General features: G+C 47.8%; 1 protein-coding gene across 1 annotated transcript in view; it reads left to right on the forward strand.

The window, feature by feature from the left end:
* The first annotated feature begins 7,058 nt into the window (after positions 1 to 7,058).
* The window catches only part of LOC311512810 (uncharacterized protein), a 28,145-nt gene continuing 12,521 nt past the window's right edge, over positions 7,059 to 22,682 (forward strand). The window contains exons 1-15 of the mRNA XM_084614171.1: positions 7,059 to 7,157; positions 9,149 to 9,205; positions 10,281 to 10,304; positions 10,757 to 10,813; positions 12,566 to 12,589; positions 13,043 to 13,099; positions 14,194 to 14,217; positions 14,671 to 14,727; positions 15,802 to 15,825; positions 17,174 to 17,230; positions 18,330 to 18,353; positions 18,806 to 18,862; positions 20,614 to 20,637; positions 21,091 to 21,147; positions 22,248 to 22,271. Coding sequence (XP_084470297.1) covers positions 7,086 to 7,157; positions 9,149 to 9,205; positions 10,281 to 10,304; positions 10,757 to 10,813; positions 12,566 to 12,589; positions 13,043 to 13,099; positions 14,194 to 14,217; positions 14,671 to 14,727; positions 15,802 to 15,825; positions 17,174 to 17,230; positions 18,330 to 18,353; positions 18,806 to 18,862; positions 20,614 to 20,637; positions 21,091 to 21,147; positions 22,248 to 22,271 — 639 coding nt within the window. The 5' untranslated portion in view covers positions 7,059 to 7,085. The remainder of the gene's footprint in view (positions 7,158 to 9,148; positions 9,206 to 10,280; positions 10,305 to 10,756; positions 10,814 to 12,565; positions 12,590 to 13,042; positions 13,100 to 14,193; positions 14,218 to 14,670; positions 14,728 to 15,801; positions 15,826 to 17,173; positions 17,231 to 18,329; positions 18,354 to 18,805; positions 18,863 to 20,613; positions 20,638 to 21,090; positions 21,148 to 22,247; positions 22,272 to 22,682) is intronic.

A 22,682-nucleotide genomic window follows, 5' to 3' on the forward strand; every position in this document is an offset into this window, starting at 1 on the left:
GCCCAGACCCAGATTTTGGGCCTCCCCCCGTCTCCCCAGCCAGCTCCAAACTGACACCCTCTCCAGCCCCCTCCTCTGGCCTTTGTCTCTTTCCCGGGCAAGGAGGCCACCTGATCTCTTTATTCTCCAACACCTTCAGTTGGCACCTTGCAGGGCAGGGGCCCAGGCCATCAATTGCCAGGAGACAGGGTGTCGGCCATTCTCTGTGCAGACACCATCACACCTGCCCTCTAGGGCTCTGCAACAATCACACCCCCTTATCCCCTCACCTAGATACTTAAGAAATGCATCGGGGAAACTGAGGCACCCACACAGTATTCAGAGAAAACATTAAGAACATTCCCACTTCATCACACTGGCACAACTGGGACCTGATTTCAGGTGGAGTCTCTAAGCATTACTGACATAAAAAACAGTGCTCATACTAATAACAGGGTGGGGCTTGGGGCTGTTAAAAAGTTAATATTGAAAGTTATAGAATAGTACGGGCTGCACATATTTATTAAGGGAAGCATAAAAGATAAGGAGCCCCACTACGCTATTGTGCCCCTATAGGCTTGGCTGCTGACAGATGTCAAGTACTGAGCCACCCCACCCTGTTAGAATTTTTCAAGGGAGTGGACAAATGTGAAAGGGAGGAGTCCAGAAGATATGATTTGTTTGGGCTCTCACAACTCCTGCGATAAAGCCCCGCACTACGGGATATTGAGGAGCCCGGTCTTTGGGTGAGAGGTACCCATGGATCAGTAGGAACAGGAATCAGCGTACGGGTAGATGGTCAGTTTTTAACACGGAAGGAGTTCAGCAGTGGGGGTTCCAGCTTATACCCCCGCTAAGGCAGTATGAACTAGTGGTTGGGGCAGGAGTAGGGACTCCAAGGTTCTACTATGGGAAGGGAGTGAAGTCTGATAGTTAGACCAGCCAAATGGGAATCAGGCAGGACCCCTGGGTTCTATCCACCGCTCTGGGTGGGCAGCGGGGCCTAGTGGGTTCCAGCACAAGGAGTAGCAACCAGGACTGTTGGGTTTTATTCCCAGCTCTGGGAGGGGAGTGGGGCCAGTGGCTAGATCAGCAGACTTGGGAGTCAGGACTCCTGGGTTTCATTCCAAGCTCTGCCACTGATTGAGTGTATGTCCTTGGCCCTCTCTCTAGGCACATCTGTAAAACAGGCTCCCCAAAGTGACCTGCTTTTGTAAAATGACAGGGATGAAATGCCCCATTTAAGACCTAAGTATCATTTGTAAGACCAGTCTGGAGGAGGGAGGAGTGGACAATGAGAAGGCACCACTTACCAACAATACACATTGGTTAGTTGGGTGTAAAGAAGATTGTGAGGCACTTCAGAAGGAGCTAACAAAGCTATGCGATTGGTCAAGAAGTGGTGGACTTTCCATCTCTCTAGAGAGCTGGTGGATTCTCTAGCATAGGGAAGTCTTTAAATCAAGACTGGGTCCCTTTCCGAACTATCTCAAACAGAACTTACCAGCTTGATGCAGGAATTATTGGGTGAGGTTCTCTGGCTTCTGTTATGCAGGAGGTCAGACTGGATGATCATAAGGGTCCTTTCTGGTGCTCAGATCTTGTTGTGCCAGGTGCTGCCCAGACACAGCGATAGATAGTCCCTGCCCCCACTGAGATCAGGGCCACGTTGCGTATGATATAAATCAGTGTCACTTCACTGGCATCAATGGGCCAGGTCTGCAACTGGTGTAAATTGACATTGCTCTGTTGGAGCGTATGGAGAGGCGTTGGTTTACACCCATTGAAGATCTGATCCAATCACCATACATAGCTGTCTTTTATAACATGCAAGGAGGGTTTGATCATTATTCTGTGTGGGATTTATTATATGGTGCAAAGGTCTTTGTGCCAACCCTAAACATTGGCATTACTCTCACCTTGTGTGAATTCCCAGATTAACTCACTGGGCCAGATACTCTATGACTGAAAGAGTGTCACGTGCTCTGGAATTATGCCAGCTCTGGATCTGACTTCCTTGACTCCACTGAAGCTGCTCTGATACACACCCACTGGAGAGCTGGCTCATTGATCTAGTCCACAGGCCATTGGCTTCACAGGCTGGAGAGCTATGTCGTACAGCTGGGTCTAGCACAGATCTGCTAGGTGACTTTGAGACGGGCTTGTCCACCCAGAGCCTGAGTGCATGACAAGCCAGCGTAAACATCTACAGCACTCTCGCTTGCTGGGCACACAGTGGCTGCGCGGACCCTGCTAGTGTGCTCTAAAACTTCTGCAGGGCACTTTGACATCCTGGTGTTTCCAATGTCCAAGTGCCCAGGGTAGCAGGGGCCACACAGCCACAGAATGACAGGCAAGATTGTGCTCTGCAGATTACCCCTCAGCTTGCTACGCACTAACTCCATGTGGATAAGCAATAAGTTATTACCCCACTCTGTCCCACTGTTTCCTCTCCAGCCCTTTGCCTACCATGTCTTTTGAGCCTGTAAGCTCTTACTTTGTGTGAAAGGCACATATTTACATCAGCCAGGAAGCTGGCCCTCGGAATTTAATAGAACCATGCCAAGGTGCGTCTGTGGGGCATCTTGCCTGAATTCAGCTTTCTTCACAGAATGGGTTTGATGCCCTGGTTCCAACCTACCACAGAAACTTAGGGGACAGATCCTCACCTGAGGCCAATTGGCATTGAGTCCAGTGGGGCTACACTGATTTACAGCAGCAGCTGCCAAGCTGGGCCCTACCACTCAACGGGCAAGTCCTTATGGTTTGTTAGACGCCCCTTGTGAGAAGTTTTATCGAAGTGCAGTCACCATCTGGCACCAGCCGTCCTTTATTAGCTGTTTCACTGACTTCTTGGGAGAACTGTCCCACAGAGCTTTCCTTACCCTGTTTACTGTTCCAGTTCTCTCATGACCCAGGAGTTGATAAGGTCTTTATCAAGATGACAGGCCAAATCCTGCCTGCAAATGACCACCCATAAAACCTACTGGACCAGATCCTCAGCGGGTGCAAATAGGTGTACATGTCAATAGAGCTAGGCCTGATTCACACCAGGTGGGGTATCACCCCACTGACCCCATTTGGACTGTGGCTGATTCTCACCAGCTGGGCTCTGACCTGTTTACTTTAAAGGTGCTACAGTCAACTTACACCAGCTGAAACCTGGCCTACTGACTCTAATGGAGTGACACTGATTTATGCCATCTGGGATCTGTCCCTACTGCCTAAAATGTAGCTATGCTGATTTGCACTCTCTGGCAATCTGGCTCTGTGATTTCCGTGCAAGTTGCTGGGGACCTGGTCTGGTATCGGTCCAAAAACAACAACTTCAGCCTATCGAAGATAAAAATTTAGAGTAAATATTTAACATCGCACCTTCCCTCCTGCTCTCTGAGTCAGCGCCACAGGCTTCCCTCAGATCTGTGGATTCAACTCGTTTGTGAAACAGCTAGGACAGTGGGGCCCCATCGCTCTGGACTGTGCATATCATAGGAGTAAGGGGCACTCCCGTCCCACCCTCAGCGAGGGAGACAGTGGGAATGCAGATGTCAGGCCATCCCAGGCGGGGCTATTTAGAAATTTTGCACCCAAGAAGTTTATTTTTGACAAACCTGATTTCATCTACTTCAGTTTTTTCTATGGGCAAAGGTTGATTTCAGCAGAATTTTCCAATGGGAAGAAATACAACAAACAGAAATATAATTTCAAATCGACATTTTCATTTTTGAATCAAAATTTCATTTTCTTTCGAAATATGGATTCAAAATGAAAAATTCCATTTCAACCCATCAGAATGTTTCATTTCAACCCCAAATGTCAGAATTTTCCTTCTGATGCATCAGAGGAAGGTGGAAACCCACCTTCAAATTACAATTGTGCATCGAGGAAAAACATCCCTCCTGACCCCTGCAGGTGACTGGCTGTAGCCCTGAAGCATGGGACTAGATGACAGACATTATCAAATGCAGAGCAAAAAGTGTTATGAACATGTTGGACAATCCTACTGTCACTCAGGCAAAGGAAGGAAGGGGAGGAACACGGAGATTTATCCATTCACAGATTCCAAGGTCAAAAGGGACCTCTGTGACCATTCAGCTGGACCCTCACATTAACAGGCCACAAAATTTCTCCCAGAAGCAGGATTAAAGCACACCTTTCAGAAAGACATCTAATATCGGTCTTAAAGACTCTAGGGGTACATCTACCTGCGTATGAGAGAGAGCCTTCCAGCCCGGCTGCTGGTGGGACGTGTGTGACTGCATTAAAAATAGCTGTGTAGATCAGGAGTTTTCAACTTTTTTTCATTTGTGGACCCCTAAAAAATTTCAAATGGAGGTGCGGACCCCTTTGGAAATCTTAGATGCAGTCTGTGAGCCCCCAGCGGTCTGCGGACCACCAGCTGAAAACCACTGTTCTATGGTAACGTCACCCTTTCGCGGACCCCTTAGACTAGAGGTCCCCAAACTGCGGCGCATGTCCCCATGGGGGGGCACAGAGGAACATTCAAGGGGGTGCGGTGGGCCTGGGCCTGGGTGGGGAGGGAGTGCCGCCTGGGCCTGGGTGGGGAGGGAGTGCCGCCCAGCCCTCCCCGCCCCCAAACTAGATGCAGCTCTGCACTGGCTGGGGGCCTGGCTTCCGGCCCCCATAATGACCTGGCTGCAGCTCCGCTCCCGGCCCCACCCCCTCCCCCAGCCTCGGCCCCTGGCTGCTGCTCTGCTCCTGGCCCAGGGCTGAGGTTGAGGCTGGGAGAGGCCACCAACTCCCCAGTAAGCTGTGTCAAAATTGAATCACCCTCGTGGCTAAGAAACCGCATCTTATTTCAAGGCTGAATTTGTCCAGCTTCAGCTTCCAGCCATTAGATATTGTTATGCCTTTACCAACAAGACTGAAAAACCTCCTGCTATCAGTGTGTAAGTAGCTATACTCAATGATCAAGTGTCTGTTCAACCTTCTCTCACTGCAAGCCTTGTTTTCTAGCCCCTGGATCATTTTGCAGCCCCTCCTTTGAACTGGTTCCAGTATTTCCACACCTTACTTGAAGTAAAAGACACCAAAAGTGGACACAGTATTTTAGTAGTGGTCTTACCTCCACCATACACAGGCACGATCTCTTCCCTCCTTCTGCTTGATGTTCCCTTTTTCATACACCCAGGATCGAATTGGTCCTTTAAGCCACAGCATTGCAATGACAGTTTAGGTTGAGGCGATTATCCTGGATGCCTTTCTAAAAGACACGTCACAGTGCAAAAAGAAGTTATGGCCTTGATGAAGAAATTATTGGATGAGTTTCTCTGTGTTGGGTTTTGCAGGAGCTCAGACTAAATGATTATAACAGTTCCTCCTGGCTATGGATGTATGAAGCCTTTGATGCTCAACATCACATGCCAATGGTCACACTAAACACCACCTTGGAGGCCCAGAGGGCCAGAAAGACAGAGGCCTTTCCTCTGGTTACCCTCTGCTAGGGTGGCCAGATCGCAAGTGTGGGGGAGGGGTACAGCTGCATATAGAAGACAAAGTCCCTAATATTGGGACGTCTGGTCACCATACCCTCTGCCTAACAAGCTACCCTAATGTCATTAATATGAGTTTCCTGCATGCCCGCCATGCCCAGATCCAGCTGCTCCAAAGCACTGAACATCAAGCACCTCCTGGTGTTGGTCCTCCATGGGACCACAGTGTCACAGATAATGTGTGTGTGTGTGTGTATAAGATCAAAAATTGCAAGACAAGTCACCTATGACACCAAGTGAGAAGGCAAGAAGGTAGATGCGATGTTTCATATTGACACTAAATATTTATGCTCTCATTCAACCTGAAGCCATTGAGCTTAAGGTAGGAATCAGTGGGAAGAAATTCTATGGCCTCTGTAATGCAGGAGGTCGGACTAGACGGTCATAATGATCCTAATTGGTCTTAAGACCTATGACTTGGATCCTCAGCTTGAATCAGAATAGCACTCCAGTACAGGTACGTGGCCCCACTGACTCCGGTGGAGCTATGGCCAATTTATACCAGCTGGGGATCTGGCCCATGGACAGGATGGGCCCACTGGCTTGACCCAGGGTGGCAACTCCTGTCCAGTGCTGCCAAGCCCACACAATTAAAAAATCACAAATCAGGCCCCCAAAATCGTGAGATTGGCGTAAACATCATGAGATTTTAAAATCACCCGTTGGGTTCTTCTTCTTCTTTGCTGTCTGGGGTTTGAACATTTTTGCTGCACTAGGGTCACGTTTGTAACCTTTTCTAGAAAATGAAAGCGGAGAGTCTCATAAAACCACTTGACTGTGGGAGTGAGAAGGCAGAATGAGCCATGTCTACACGTATGTGTGGTGAAGACGCTCTGTGGCGATGGGAGAGAGCTGTCCCGTCAGCATAAAAGAAACCACTCCCGTGAGCAGCATAAGCTATGTGGGGAGGAAAAACTCTCCCGCCAACATAGCGCTGTGCACACAAGCGCTGATGTCCGTGTAATTTATGTACTAGGGGCACCTTAGAGACTAAGGCTGCTACTCTGAAAAGTGTAATTTATGTCGCTCAGGGGGCGGAATATTCACACCCTTGAGCGACATTCGTTTTGCCGACATAGGCGGTAGTGGAGACAAAGCTTACATCATAATTCCGTACGGTCATGAGCAATACCATTAGGGGAGTTGTACCACTTCAATTATATCAACACAAAGTGCCTGGGTGACTTAGAAACCTACTTCCTGTTTTCAAAGGTGTGCTCCAGGCCAACGACCACTGGGGTTGTGACCTGTGTCCTATGGCCTGACCTAGCTCAGCCTCTCTTGATTCTCAAAACCCTGGGATTGCTGCAGGATGAAAAAGTGAGTGTGAAAGTCTGGGCTGCAGCAGGGTGTGGTGGAGGAAAGATTAAGAGGCAAGGAGGGTGTGACAGGGAGAAAGAGGAATGGGAGGATCTAGGGGAGGAGAAGGAAGAAATTGCCTCTCACTGCAATTGCGTTATCAGGGCTTGGAACAATAAGGTGGGCAGTGCCCAGCACAGCATACAGTATAAATATAGTGCTCAGCCTTGCCATCTCCCACGGAGCGTGCCAGACCAGAAACAACTCCACTCCAGAGAGAGTAAAGAAGCAAAGATGAAGGTGTCATACGTGGCAGCTTTCCTCATAGGGCTCTTCTCCCTGGAGAGCACCAGAGCAGCTCCATTGGTGAGATGATGTACTTATTATTTCCATTACAATAGCACTTAGAGGGTCCCTCTGAAACCAGGACCCTGATTTGCCGGGCGCTGCCCTGACACAGGGGAGACAGTCCCTGCCCACACTCTGGTGAGGATTCATTGTGCCGGGTGTTCAACAGACGCACAGCGAGGGGCAGACCTGGACCCACCTGGAATCAGGGCCCCCTAAGGTGCTGCACAGACACACCATGAGGGCAGGACTGCAAAACTGGCCCATGTAGGAGGCAGGATACCAGACTAGAGGGGCCCATTCCTCTGTTTCAGCTCCGGGCAGGATATCAGGGTCCACTGGCCCATCGGTCTCACCGGGAGCAGCAGTTCTTAAGTTACTGCGTGATGTGACCTCTGGTAGCCTGGTGGGGGGCTGAGCAGCATGCAGTGCTAACTTTTCTTTCTGTTGATGCAGAAAAACCAGTTGTGGTCGGTGGTGAGTATCAGCTGGTCCTCTTTGCTATCAGACTTCAATGCTTTGCCTCAGCAGTATCCTCACTAACAGCACAACTGTTTGCCGGCAAAACCCTCTAGGCAACTGCCCCCCTGCCCTGCTCTACCCATTAATCTGGCGTGGTGAAACAAATTATACAGCCTTGGAATGTCTGTTTTTTTCCTGAGGATTATCTATAGGAGTGACTAGAATGATGTTAGGAGCAGGGCCACGCTGTTGTAAATGGCCAATAGAACTACTGGAGTCAATGAGGCCAGCTCTCCCAGATGATGTAAATTGTCTGTAGCTCCATTTGGTCAATGGATAATCAGGAGGGGGCTTCTAGAGGTTACCGTAAAACACAGAATAAATACCCCTCATCTAACAGGGCTCTGGTAGCTTCAGTAATGACAATGTGGGCAATAGCAGCTTTAATGACAACAGCATAAATATCAGTGATTCCCTCCTCATGTCATGTAGCTTTATACATATCAGGTCAAACAACCCTGCTCCAGCTGGTTTCTTGTCTGGTAAAGGTTACCAAGCAAGTAGCATTTCTTGCAGTTTTTCCATGTTACAAAGGCAATTCAGAAATGGCACCTGCTGCAGGGGGCTTACGAAAATCTCCGCAGGCTTATGGCAGGTTGAGCATCTCTGCCAGAGCTCCCCTGCATGGCTATAAATACGCCCCAAGGGGATTTCCAATATCGCCCAGAAGACACTGCTGCTTGGAGCTACTTTAGAAGATCCCCAACCCATATGAACACAGAGTAGGTCACAGGAGGTTTATGGGTGATTGCAAGGGGCTGATGGGCGGTTGACAACTCACAGTTCCCTTGGGCACCCATAAAATTTCTAAAGAGGGGTGATTTCGGTAATCACACACACTACACTGCACCTAAAAACCAAGCTAGATGGACTCATTTCTCTGCTCCAGCTTAGGCAGGGATATCAAGATAGACTGGGCCATTGCTCTGATCGGGTGTGGCAATTCTTCAGTTACTCAGTGACATAACCCCTGACACCCTGGTGGGGAGTTGAACAGTACGCTTTGCTAACTTTTCCTTGCCTTGAAGCAGAACAACCAGTTCTGGTCAGTGGTGACTATCATCAGTCATCTTTGCTATCAGACTATCGTGCTTTGCCTCCAGGGCATCCTGAATCACTGCTCACTAACAGCCAAATCCTTTGCTGGCAAAATTATCTAGGCAACTGACTTCCTGCCCCTCTTTACCCCATCAGTCAGGTTGGGGTAACAAATTTGCAGCACTGGGATATCGCAGATTTACCAAGAATTATCTCTTGGTTTCCGGCATGTTGGGGCCAGATCCCCAGTTGATGTAAATTTGATGTAGCTTCATTGCAATCAACAGGGCCAGGTTCCCACTGGTGTAAATTGTCCAGAGAAGCACTGGAATCAATATGCCACATAACCAGATGCTAGAAATTGTCCATGGCCCCACTGGGTCGATGGAATATCCATTGCAGCCCTATAGGTGTTACCAAAATAAACATAAACATTCCTCATCTTGCAGGAGTCTGGAAGTGTAAACACCGGCAACGTTGGAGATGGCAGCTTTGACGACAACAGCGTAAGTACCCATGCCATGTAGCTTCACACACATCAGTGAATGGATCACGTTTCAGCTAGTTTGATGTCTGTTACCGTACGCCTGTGAGTAGCATTGGCTGCATTTGCCCATGTTGCGAAGGCAGCAAGGAATGTCCTCCTGCTTCACAGGGCTTATGAATATCTCCCAGGGCTTATAGCAGTTTGACCTTCTCTCACACAGTCCCTGGGGTAGCAATGAGAAATGCCAGAAGAATTTTTCCATATTGCTCAGAAGACACTTCTGCTGCGAGCTACCTCAGGGGTTCACTAGGGGAACACATATTTGGAAGGCTGATATGAGATTGCCAGGGTTGAAGGGAGGTTGCCGTCCCCACAGTTCCTTTGGGCACCCATGAAATGTCCTGCAAGAGAGTCTTTGACATCACCCACAATGCATTGCACCTGGGAGATATCCCAAGAGCTTTGGGATACCTGCTCATCCCCACTTGGGGCCTCATGAGAATTTCCCATGGCCTCACGGAAGATGAACTCTTCTTCTACAAATCCACTCGATAGGCAGGAAGTGTCCCACAGTTACTTTGGGTGCCCACAAAATATCTCACCAGAGATCCTTCCGAAATCACACGAAATGCACTGCTCTTGGCAACAGTCCTTGGAACTCAGGGTAAATTGTGGCCTATCTTGGCTGACTCCTTTGCTAGTAGACTAAATTTGCATCATCTCATCTGAGTGGGAATAACATGCGGCTTGTTTCTTGTGGCACAATAAAGGAGACCTAGATAGCTATGAATAAGAAACCTACTTAGCTGTGAGAGGTTATCAGCATAGTATAAGAGCTGAAGTTGTAGATTAGCACCAAGGAGATATTACCTAGGTTTGTGGCATTCATCAGGCCAGCACTGGAAGAGTGGGCGTTTTAGGAGATATGATTGAGGGGCCCATTCCACTGTTCCAATCTGGGGAGGGTCATCAGGGTAGATTGACCTATTGCTCAGATCTGCTGTGGCTATTCTTAAGTTACTAGATGGTACAAACTCTGCTATCCTGGTGAGGGGTTGAACAGGGGGCATTCCTAACTTCTCTTTCTGTTGCAGCAAAACAACCAGTTCTGGTCAGTGGTGAGTATCAACAGTTATCTTTGCTATCGGACAATCTTGCTTTGCCTCAATACTATTCTGTATCGCTGCTCACTAACAGCCCGATCTTTTGCTGGCAAAGCCCTCGAGGCAATTGCCGTCCTGACCCCTTTGATCCCGTCAGTTGGGCTTGCTATAACAAATCTGCAGTCTTGGGATGTCGGAGCTTTACCAAGGATTATCTCTTGATTTCCACTGGTGGATGAGAATGATGATGGGGGCAGACGCCCAGTTCATGTAAATTTGCCGTAGCTTCATAGAAATCCATGGGGCCAGGTTCCCACTGGTGCAAATTGTCCAGAGAAGCACTGAAATCAATATGCCACATCCCCAGATGCTGTAAATTCTCCATGGCCCACTGGGTCGATGGAATATCCGTTGCAGCCCTATAGGTGTTACCAAAATATACATAATAAACATTCCCCATCTTGCAGGACTCCGGAAGTGTAAAGACCGGCAACGTTGGAGACGGCAGCTTTGACGACAACAGCGTAAGTTCCAGAGATTACCTCTCCATGCCATGTAGCTTCACACACATCAGTGAATGGATCCCGTTTCAGCTAGTTTGATGTCTGTTCACATATGCCTGTGAGTAGCATTGGCTGCATTTGCCCATGTTGCAAAGGCAGCAAGGAATGTCTTCCTACTCCACAGGGCTTATGACTATCTCCAGAGGCGTATAGCAGGTTGACCGCCTCTTCCACAGTGCCAGGGCAGCAATGAGGCATGCCAGAAGAAGCTTTTTGACATGACTCAGAATGCACTTTTCCTGGGAGCTATCTCAGGGGGTTCCCAGGTGAACAAATATTTGGGAGGTTTATATGAGATTGCCAGGACAGATGTGACGTTTTCATATCCACAATTCCTTTGGGCACCCCCGAAATAGCCTGAAAGAGAGTCTTTGACATCACCCACAATGAATTGCACCTGGGAGATATCCCAAATTTTTCGGATTCATCCTCATCTCCACTGGGGGCCTCATGAGAATTTCCCATGGTCTCATGGTAGATGATCTCTTCTCCTACAAGTCTACTGGATAGGCATGAAGTGTCTCACAGTTCCTTTGCACACCCACTAAATCTCTTACAAGAGATCCTTCCAAAATTACACGTAATGCACTGTTTTTGGCAAGAGTCGTAGGAACGGAGCGCAAATTGAGGCCTCTCTTGGCTGACTCTTTGCTATTAGATTAAATTTGCATCATCTCATCTGAGTGGGAAAAAATGCGGCTTGTTTCTTGTGGAATAATAAAGGAGACCCACATATCTATGAATAAGGAACGTCCTCAGCTGTGAGGGGATCTCAGAATAGTATAAGAGCTGAAGTTGTAGATTGGCACTGAGGAGATATTACCTATGTCTACGGCATTGCTGAGGCCAGCATTGGAATACCGGTCCTTTTAGTAGAGATGATTGGGGGGGCCCATTCCTCTGTTCCAGCCCGGGGAGGGACATCATGGTAGCTTGACCGATTGATCTGATCTGGTGTGGCTGTTTTGAAGTTACTAGATGGTACAACCTCTGCTATCCTGGTGGGGAGTTGAACAGGGGAGTCTTTGACATCACCCACAATGCATTGCACCTGGGAGATATCCCAAGAGTTTTGGGATACCTGCCCATCCCCACTTGGGGCCTCATGAGAATTTCCCATGGCCTCATGGAAGATGATCTGTTCTTCTACAAGTCCACTCGATAGGCAGGAAGTGTCCCACAGTTACTTTGGGTGCCCACAAAATATCTCATCAGTGACCCTTCCGAAATCACACGAAATGCACTGCTGTTGGCAAGAGTCCTTGGAACTCCATGTAAATTGTGGCTTATCAAGGATACCCTGGCTGACTCCTTTGCTATTAGATTAAATTTGCATTGTGTCACCTGACTGAGAATAACATGTGGCTTGTTTCTTGTGGAATAATAAAGGAGACCCACATATGTATGAATAAGGAACGTCCGCAGCTGTGAGGGGATCTCAGCATAGTATAAGAGCTGAAGTTGTAGATTAGCACTGAGGAGATATTACCTATGTCTATGGCATTGCTGAGGCCAGCCCTGGAGTAGTGGGCCTTTTAGGAGATATGACTGAGGAGCCCATTCCTGTGTTCCAGCCCGGGGAGGGACATCAGGGTAGCTTGACCGATTGCTCTGATCTGGTGTGGCTGTTTTGAAATTACTAGATGGTACAACCCCTGCTATCCTGGTGGGGAGTTGAACAGGGGGCATTCCTAACTTCTCTTTCTCTTGTAGAAAAACAACCAGTTCTGGTCAGTGGTGAGTATCAGCAGTTATCTTTGCTATCGGTCTAACATGCTTTGCCTCAATACTATTCTATATCGCTGCTCACTAACAGCCCAACCCTTTGCTGGCAAAGGCCTCTACGTAATTTCCATTCTGACCCCTTTGATCCCATGAGTTGGGCTTGGTATAACAAATCTGCAGCCTTGTGATGTCGGAGGTTTACCAAGGATTATCTCTTGGTTTCCACCGGTGGATGAGAATGATATTGGGGCCAGATCCCCAGTTCATGTAAATTTGCTGTAGCTTCATAGAAATCAACAAGGCCAGGTTCGCACTGGTGTAAATTGTCCATAGAAGCACTGGAATCAATACGCCACATCCCCAGGTGCTAGAAATTGTCCATGGCCCTGTGGGATCAATAAACTAACCGTTGGAGCCCTATACGTGTTACCACAATACACAAAACAAACATTCCCCATCTTGCAGGACTCCGGAAGCGTAAACACCGGCAACGTGGGCGACGGCAGCTTTGATGACAACAGCGTAAGTACAGGAGATTACCTCTCCACGCCATGTAGGTTCACATACAGTGAATGACCCCGTTTCAGCAAATTTGATATTTGGTAATCTTTCGCTGCGAGTAGCATTGGGTGCGTTTGCCCAGGTTGGAAAGGTGGTAAGGAATGTCCTCCAACTCCACAGAGCTTATGAATATCTCCAGAGGCTTATAGCAGGTTGACCTCCTCTTCCACAGTCCCCGGGGTAGCAATGAGGCGTGCCAGGAGAGGCTTTTTGACATGACTCAGAATGCACTTTTCCAGGGAGCTACCTCAGGGGGCTCCCAGGTGAACAAATATTTGGGAGGCTTATATGAGATTGCCAGGGTTGATGGGAGGTTGTCATATCCACTATTCCTTTGGGCAACCCTGAAATAGCCGGAAAGCGGGTCTTTGACATCACCGACAATGAATTGCACCCGGGAGATATCCCAGATTTTTTGGATTCATCCCCATCCGCACTGGGGGCCTCATGAGAATTTCACATGGTCTCATGGAAGGATGATCTCTTCTCCTACAAGTCCGCTGGACAGGCATGAAGTGTCTCACAGTTCCTTTGGTCACCCACTAAATCTCTCACAAGAGATCCTTCCGAAATCACATTGAATGCCCTGCTCTTGGCAGCAGTCCTAGGAATGGAGGGCAAATTGTGTCCTATCAAGGATTCCTTTGGCTGACTGCTTTGGTATTAAAATAAATTTGCATCATGTCATCTGAGTGGGAATAATACTTGGGTTGTTTTTGTGGCATAATAAAGGAGACCTAGATATCTATGAATAAGAAACCTATTTATGTGTGAGGAATTCTCTGCAATGTATAAAACCAAAATGTTAGAGTAGCATCGAGGAGATATTACCTATGTCTGTGGTATTGATCAGGCCAGCACTGGAAGAGTGGGCCTTTTAGGAGATAGGATTGAGGGGCCCATTCCACTGTTCTAATCTGGGGAGGGTCATCAGGGTAGATTGACCTATTGCTCTGATCTGCTGTGGCTATTCTTAAGTTACTAGATAGTACAACCTCTGCTACCCTGATGGGGAGTTGAATAGGGGGCATTCCTAACTTCTCTTTCTCTTGTAGAAAAACAACCAGTTCTGGTCAGTGGTGAGTATCAGCAGTTATCTTTGCTATCGGTCTAATGTGTTTTGCCTCAATACTATTCTGTATCGCTGCTCACTAACAGCTCAACCCTTTGCTGGCAAAGCCCTCCAGGCAATTGCTGTCCCGACCCCTTTGATCCCATCACTTGGGCGTGGTGTAACAGATCTGCAGCCTTGGGATGTTGGAGCTTTACCAAGGATTATCTCTTGATTTCCACCGGTGGATGAGAATGATGTTGGGGGCAGATGCCCAGTTCATGTAAATTTGCCGTAGCTTCATAGAAATCCACAGGGCCTGGCTGCCACTGGTGCAAATTGTTCAGAGAATCACTGGAATCAATACGCCACATTCCCAGACGCTAGAAATTGTCCATGGCCGCACTGGTGTGATGGAATATGTGTTGCAGCCCTATAGGTGTTACCACAATACACATAATAAACATTCCCCATTTTGCAGGACTCCGGAAGTGTAAAGACCGACAACGTGGGAGACGGCAGCTTTGACGACAACAGCGTAAGTACCAGAGATTACCTCTCCATGCCATGTAGCTTCACACACATCAGTGAATGGATCCCGTTTCAGCTAGTTTGATGTCTGTTAACGTACGCCTGTGAGTAGCATTGGCTCCATTTGCCCATGTTGCGAAGGCAGCAAGGAATGTCCTCCTACTCCACAGGGCTTATAACTATCTCCAGAGGCTTATAGCAGGTCGCCTCTTCCACAGTCCCCGGGATAGCAATGCGGCATGCCAGAAGAAGCTTTTTGACATGACATAGAATGCACTTCTGCTGGGAGATATCTCAGGGGGTCCCCAGGTGAACAAATATTTGGGAGGCTTATAGGAGAGATGTGAGGTTGTCATATCCACAATTCCTTTGGGCACCCCTGAAATATCCTGAAAGAGAGTCTTTGACATCACCCACAATGAATTGCACCTGGGAGATATCCCAAATTTTTCGGATTCATCCTCATCCCCACTGGGGGCCTCATGAGAATTTCCCATGGTCTCATGGTAGATGATCTCTTCTCCTACAAGTCTACTGGATAGGCATGAAGTGTCTCACAGTTCCTTTGGGCACCCACTAAATCTCTCACAAGAGATCCTTCCGAAATTACACGTAATGCACTGCTTTTGGCAAGAGTCGTAGGAACGGAGGACAAATTGAGGCCTATCTTGGCTGACTCCTTTTCTATTAGATTAAATTTGCATCATCTCATCTGAGTGGGATTAACATGCGGCTTGTTTCTTGTGGAATAATAAAGGAGACCCACATATCTATGAATAAGGAACGTCCTCAGTTGTGAGGGGATCTCAGCATAATATAAGAGCTGAAGTTGTAGATTAGCACTGAGGAGATATTACCTATGTCTACGGCATTGCTGAGGCCAGCATTGGAATACCGGTCCTTTTAGTAGAGATGATTGGGGGGCCCATTCCTCTGTTCCAGCCTGTGGAAGGTCATCAGGGTAGCTTGACCGATTGCTCTGATCTGTTGTGGCTGTTTTGAAGTTACTAGATGGTGCAACCTCTGCTATCCTGGTGGGGGGTTGAACAGAGGGCATTCCTAACTTCTCTTTCTGTTGTAGAAAAACAACCAGTTCTGGTCAGTGGTGAGTATCAGCAGTTATCTTTGCTATCGGACTGACATGTTTTGCCTCAATACTATTGACACTAAACTGGGAGGAGAGGTAGATACGCTGGAGGGTAGGGATAGGATACAGAGGGACCTAGACAAATTGGAGGATTGGGCCAAAAGAAATCTGATGAGGTTCAATAAGGATAAGTGCAGGGTCCTGCACTTAGGACCGAAGAACCCGATGCACAGCTACAGACTAGGGACCGAATGGCTAGGCAGCAGTTCTGCGGAAAAGGACCTAGGGGTGACAGTGGACGAGAAGCTGGATATGAGTCAGCAGTGTGCCCTTGTTGCCAAGAAGGCCAATGGCATTTTGGGTTGTATAAGTAGGGGCATTGCCAGCAGATCAAGGGATGTGATCGTTCCCCTCTATTCGACACTGGTGAGGCCTCATCTGGAGTACTGTGTCCAGTTTTGGGCCCCACACTACAAGAAGGATGTGGATAAATTGGAAAGAGTCCAGCGGAGGGCAACAAAAATGATGGGGGAACTGGAACACATGACTGATGGGGAGAGGCTGAGGGAACTGGGATTGTTTAGTCTGTGGAAGAGAAGAATGAGGGGGGATTTGATAGCTGCTTTCAACTACCTAAAGGGGGTTCCAAAGAGGTTGGCTCTAGACTGTTCTGAGTGGTAACAGATGACAGAATAAGGAGTAATGGTCTCAAGTTGCAGTGGGGGAGATTTAGGTTGGATATTAGGAAAAACTTTTTCACTAGGAGGGTGGTGAAACACTGGAATGCGTTACCTAGGGAGGTGGTGGAATCTCCTTCCTTAGAAGTTTTTAAGGTCAGGCTTGACAAAGCCCTGGCTGGGACGATTTAATTGGGGATCGGTCCTGCTTTGAGCAGGGGGTTGGACTAGATGAACTCCTGAGGTCCCTTCCAACCCTGATATTCTATGATTTTATGATTGTATGATTCTATTCTGTATCTCTGCTCACTAACAGCCCAACCCTTTGCTGGCAAAGCTCTCGAGGCAATTGCCGTCCAGACCCGTTTGATCCCATCAGTCGGGCTTGCTATAACAAATCTGCAGCCTTGGGATGTCGGAGCTTCACCAAGAATTATCTCTTGATTTCCACCCGTGGATGAGAATGATGTTGAGGGCAGATGCCCAGTTCATGTAAATTTGCCGTAACTTCATAGAAATCCACAGGGCCTGGCTGCCACTGGTGCAATTGTTCAGAGAATCACTGGAATCAATACACCACATTCCCAGAAGCTAGAAATTGTCCATGGCCGCACTGGTGTGATGGAATATGTGTTGCAGCCCTATAGGTGTTACCACAATACACATAATAAACATTCCCCATCTTGCAGGACTCCGGAAGCGTAAACACCGGCAACGTGGGCGACGGCAGCTTTGACGACAACAGCGTAAGTACCAGAGATTATCTTTCCAAGCTATGTAGTTTCACACACATCAGTGAATGGACCCCATTTCAGCTACTTTGAGGTCTGGTAACGTTTACCTGCGTGGAGCAATGGCTGCGTTTGCCCATGTTGCGAATGTGGCATGGACAGTCCTTCTACTGCACAGAGTTGATGAATATCTCCCAGGGCTTATAGCAGTTTGACCTTCTCTCACACAGTCCCTGGGGTAGCAATGAGAAATGCCAGAAGAGGTTTATTGATTTTGCTCAGAAGACACTTCTGCTGGGAGCTACCTCAGAGGGTCATGAGAGGAACACATATTTGGAAGGCTTATAGGAGATTGCCAGGACGGAGGGGAGGTTGCCGTCCCCACAGTTCCTTTGGGCACCCATGAAATATCCTGCAAGAGAGTCTTTGACATCACCCACAATGCATTGCACCTGGGAGATATCCCAAGAGTTTTGGGATACCTGCCCATCCCCACTTGGGGCCTCATGAGAATTTCCCATGGCCTCATGGAAGATGATCTGTTCTTCTACAAGTCCACTCGATAGGCAGGAAGTGTCCCACAGTTACTTTGGGTGCCCACAAAATATCTCATCAGTGATCCGTCCGAAATCACACGAAATGCACTGCTCTTGGCAACAGTCCTTGGAACTCCATGTAAATTGTGGCTTATCAAGGATACCCTGGCTGACTCCTTTGCTATTAGATAAAATTTGCATCGTGTCACCTGACTGAGAATAACATGTGGCTTGTTTCTTGTGGAATAATAAAGGAGACCCACATATCTATGAATAAGGAACGTCCTCAGCTGTGAGGGGATCTCAGCATAGTATAAGAGCTGAAGTTGTAGATTAGCACTGAGGAGATATTACCTATGTCTATGGCATTGCTGAGGCCAGCCCTGGAGTAGTGGGCCTTTTAGGAGATATGACTGAGGAGCCCATTCCTGTGTTCCAGCCCGGGGAGGGACATCAGGGTAGCTTGACCGATTGCTCTGATCTGGTGTGGCTGTTTTGAAGTTACTAGATGGTACAACCTCTGCTATCCTGGTGGGGAGTTGAACAGGGGGCATTCCTAACTTCTCTTTCTCTTGTAGAAAAACAACCAGTTCTGGTCAGTGGTGAGTATCAGCAGAAATCTTTGCTATCGGTCTAACGTGTTTTGCCTCAATACTATTCTGTATCGCTGCTCACTAACAGCCCAACCCTTTGCTGGCAAACCCCTCCAGGCAATTGCTGTCCTGACCCCTTTGATCCCATCACTTGGGCTTGGTGTAACAGATCTGCAGCCTTGGGATGTTGGAGCTTTACCAAGGATTATCTCTTCGTTTCCATCCGTGGATGAGAATGATGTTGGGGGCAGATGCCCAGTTCATGTAAATTTGCCGTAGCTTCATAGAAATCCATGGGGCCAGGTTCCCACTGGTGCAAATTGTCCAGAGAAGCACTGAAATCAATATGCCACATCCCCAGATGCTGTAAATTCTCCATGGCCCACTGGGTCGATGGAATATCCGTTGCAGCCCTATAGGTGTTACCAAAATATACATAATAAACATTCCCCATCTTGCAGGACTCCGGAAGTGTAAAGACCGGCAACGTTGGAGACGGCAGCTTTGACGACAACAGCGTAAGTACCAGAGATTACCTCTCCATGCCATGTAGCTTCACACACATCAGTGAATGGATCCCGTTTCAGCTAGTTTGATGTCTGTTAACATATGCCTGTGAGTAGCATTGGCTGCATTTGCCCATGTTGCGAAGGCAGCAAGGAATGTCCTCCTACTCCACAGGGCTTATGACTATCTCCAGAGGCTTATAGCAGGTTGACCGCCTCTTCCACAGTGCCAGGGCAGCAATGAGGCATGCCAGAAGAAGCTTTTTGACATGACTCAGAATGCACTTTTCCTGGGAGCTACCTCAGGGGGTTCCCAGGTGAACAAATATTTGGGAGGTTTATATGAGATTGCCAGGACAGATGTGACGTTTTCATATCCACAATTCCTTTGGGCACCCCCGAAATAGCCTGAAAGAGAGTCTTTGACATCACCCACAATGAATTGCACCTGGGAGATATCCCAAATTTTTCGGATTCATCCTCATCTCCACTGGGGGCCTCATGAGAATTTCCCATGGTCTCATGGTAGATGATCTCTTCTCCTACAAGTCTACTGGATAGGCATGAAGTGTCTCACAGTTCCTTTGCACACCCACTAAATCTCTTACAAGAGATCCTTCCAAAATTACACGTAATGCACTGTTTTTGGCAAGAGTCGTAGGAACGGAGCGCAAATTGAGGCCTATCTTGGCTGACTCTTTGCTATTAGATTAAATTTGCATCATCTCATCTGAGTGGGAAAAAATGCGGCTTTTTTCTTGTGGAATAATAAAGGAGACCCACATATCTATGAATAAGGAACGTCCTCAGCTGTGAGGGGATCTCAGAATAGTATAAGAGCTGAAGTTGTAGATTGGCACTGAGGAGATTTTACCTATGTCTACGGCATTGCTGAGGCCAGCATTGGAATACCGGTCCTTTTAGTAGAGATGATTGGGGGGCCCATTCCTCTGTTCCAGCCCGGGGAGGGACATCATGGTAGCTTGACCGATTGATCTGATCTGGTGTGGCTGTTTTGAAGTTACTAGATGGTACAACCTCTGCTATCCTGGTGGGGAGTTGAACAGGGGAGTCTTTGACATCACCCACAATGCATTGCACCTGGGAGATATCCCAAGAGTTTTGGGATACCTGCCCATCCCCACTTGGGGCCTCATGAGAATTTCCCATGGCCTCATGGAAGATGATCTGTTCTTCTACAAGTCCACTCGATAGGCAGGAAGTGTCCCACAGTTACTTTGGGTGCCCACAAAATATCTCATCAGTGATCCGTCCGAAATCACACGAAATGCACTGCTCGTGGGAAGAGTCCTTGGAACTCCATGTAAATTGTGGCTTATCAAGGATACCCTGGCTGACTCCTTTGCTATTAGATAAAATTTGCATCGTGTCACCTGACTGAGAATAACATGTGGCTTGTTTCTTGTGGAATAATAAAGGAGACCCACATATGTATGAATAAGGAACGTCCGCAGCTGTGAGGGGATCTCAGCATAGTATAAGAGCTGAAGTTGTAGATTAGCACTGAGGAGATATTACCTATGTCTATGGCATTGCTGAGGCCAGCCCTGGAGTAGTGGGCCTTTTAGGAGATAGGACTGAGAAGCCCATTGCTCTGTTCCAGTCCAGGGAGGGACATCAGGGTAGCTTGACCGATTGCTCTGATCTGGTGTGGCTGTTTTGAAGTTACTAGATGGTACAACCCCTGCTATCCTGGTGGGGAGTTGAACAGGGGGCATTCCTAACTTCTCTTTCTCTTGTAGAAAAACAACCAGTTCTGGTCAGTGGTGAGTATCAGCAGAAATCTTTGCTATCAGTCTAACATGCTTTGCCTCAATACTATTCTATATCGCTGCTCACTAACAGCCCAACCCTTTGCTGGCAAAGGCCTCTACGTAATTTCCATTCTGACCCCTTTGATCCCATCAGTTGGGCTTGGTGTAACTGATCTGCAGCCTTGTGATGTCGGAGCTTTACCAAGGATTATCTCTTCGTTTCCACCCGTGGATGAGAATGATGTTGGGGGCAGATGCCCAGTTCATGTAAATTTGCCGTAGCTTCATAGAAATCCACAGGGCCAGTTTCGCACCGGTGTAAATTGTCCATAGAAGCACTGGAATCAATATGCCACATCCCCAGGTGCTAGAAATTGTCCATGGCCCTGTGGGATCAATAAACTAACCGTTGGAGCCCTATAGGTGTTACCACAATACACAAAACAAACATTCCCCATCTTGCAGGACTCCGGAAGCGTAAACACCGGCAACGTGGGTGACGGCAGTTTTGACGACAACAGCGTAAGTACAGGAGATTACCTCTCCACACCATGTAGGTTCACATACAGTGAATGATCCCGTTTCAGCTAATTTGATGTTTGGTAATCTTTCGCTGCGAGTAGCATTGGGTGCGTTTGCCCATGTTGGAAAGGCTGCAAGGAATGTCCTCCAACTCCACAGAGCTTATGAATATCTCCAGAGGCTTATAGCAGGTTGACCTCCTCTTCCACAGTCACCGGGGTAGTAATGAGGCGTGCCAGGAGAGGCTTTTTGACATGACTCAGAACAAATGCACTTTTCCTGGGAGCTACCTCAGTGGGTTCCCAGGTGAACAAATATTTGGCAGGCTTATATGAGATTGCCAGGGTTGATGGGAGGTTGTCATATCCACTGTTCCTTTGGGCAACCCTGAAATAGCCGGAAAGAGGGTCTTTGACATCACTGACAATGAATTGCACCTGGGAGATATCCCAAATTTTTTGGATTCATCCCCATCCGCACTGGGGGCCTCATGAGAATTTACAATGGCCTCATGGAAGGATGATCTCTTCTCCTACAAGTCCGCTGGACAGGCATGAAGTGTCTCACAGTTCCTTTGGTCACCCACTAAATCTCTCACAAGAGATCCTTCTGAAATCACATTGAATGCCCTGCTCTTGGCAGCAGTCCTAGGAATGGAGGGCAAATTGTGTCCTATCAAGGATTCCTTTGGCTGACTGCTTTGGTATTAAAATAAATTTGCATCATGTCATCTGAGTGGGAATAATACTTGGAATAATACTGTGGAATAATAAAGGAGACCTAGATATTTATGAATGAGAAACCTATTTATCTGTGAGGAATTCTCAGCAACGTATAAAACCAAAATGTTAGAGTAGCACCAAGGAGATATTACCTATGTCTGTGGTATTGATCAGGCCAGCACTGGAAGAGTGGGCCTTTTAGGAGATAGGATTAGGGGGCGCCCGTTCTCCCGCTACAGCCCGGGGAGGGTCATCAAGGTAGACTGACGTATTGGTCTGATCTGGTGTGGTTATTCTGAAGTTACTAGATGGTACAGCCTCTGAAACCCTGGTGGGTGGTTAAACACTGTGCATTCCTAACTTCTCTTTCTGTTGTAGAAAAACAACCAATTCTGGTCAGTGGTGAGTATCAGCAGTTATCTTTGCTATCGGACTATCATGCTTTGCCTCAATAGTACTCTATATCGCTGCTCATTAACAGCCCGACCCTTTGCTGGCAAAGGCCTCTGCGTAATTTCCATTCTGACCCCTTTGATCCCATGAGTCGGGCTTGGTATAACAAATCTGCAGCCTTGCGATGTCGGAGCTTTACCAAGGATTATCTCTTCGTTTCCACCCGTGGATGAGAATGATATTGGGGCTAGATCCCCAGTTCATTTAAATTTGCTGTAGCTTCATAAAAATCAACAGGGCCAGTTTTGCACTGGTGTAAATTGTCCATAGAAGCACTGGAATCAATTCGCCACATTGATCCCCAGGTGCTGGAAATTGTCCATGGCCCTGTGGGATCAATAAACTAACCGTTGGAGCCCT

Source organism: Lepidochelys olivacea (assembly GCF_965140295.1).
Source record: "Lepidochelys olivacea isolate rLepOli2 genome assembly, chromosome: 24".
Taxonomy (NCBI): domain Eukaryota; kingdom Metazoa; phylum Chordata; order Testudines; family Cheloniidae; genus Lepidochelys; species Lepidochelys olivacea.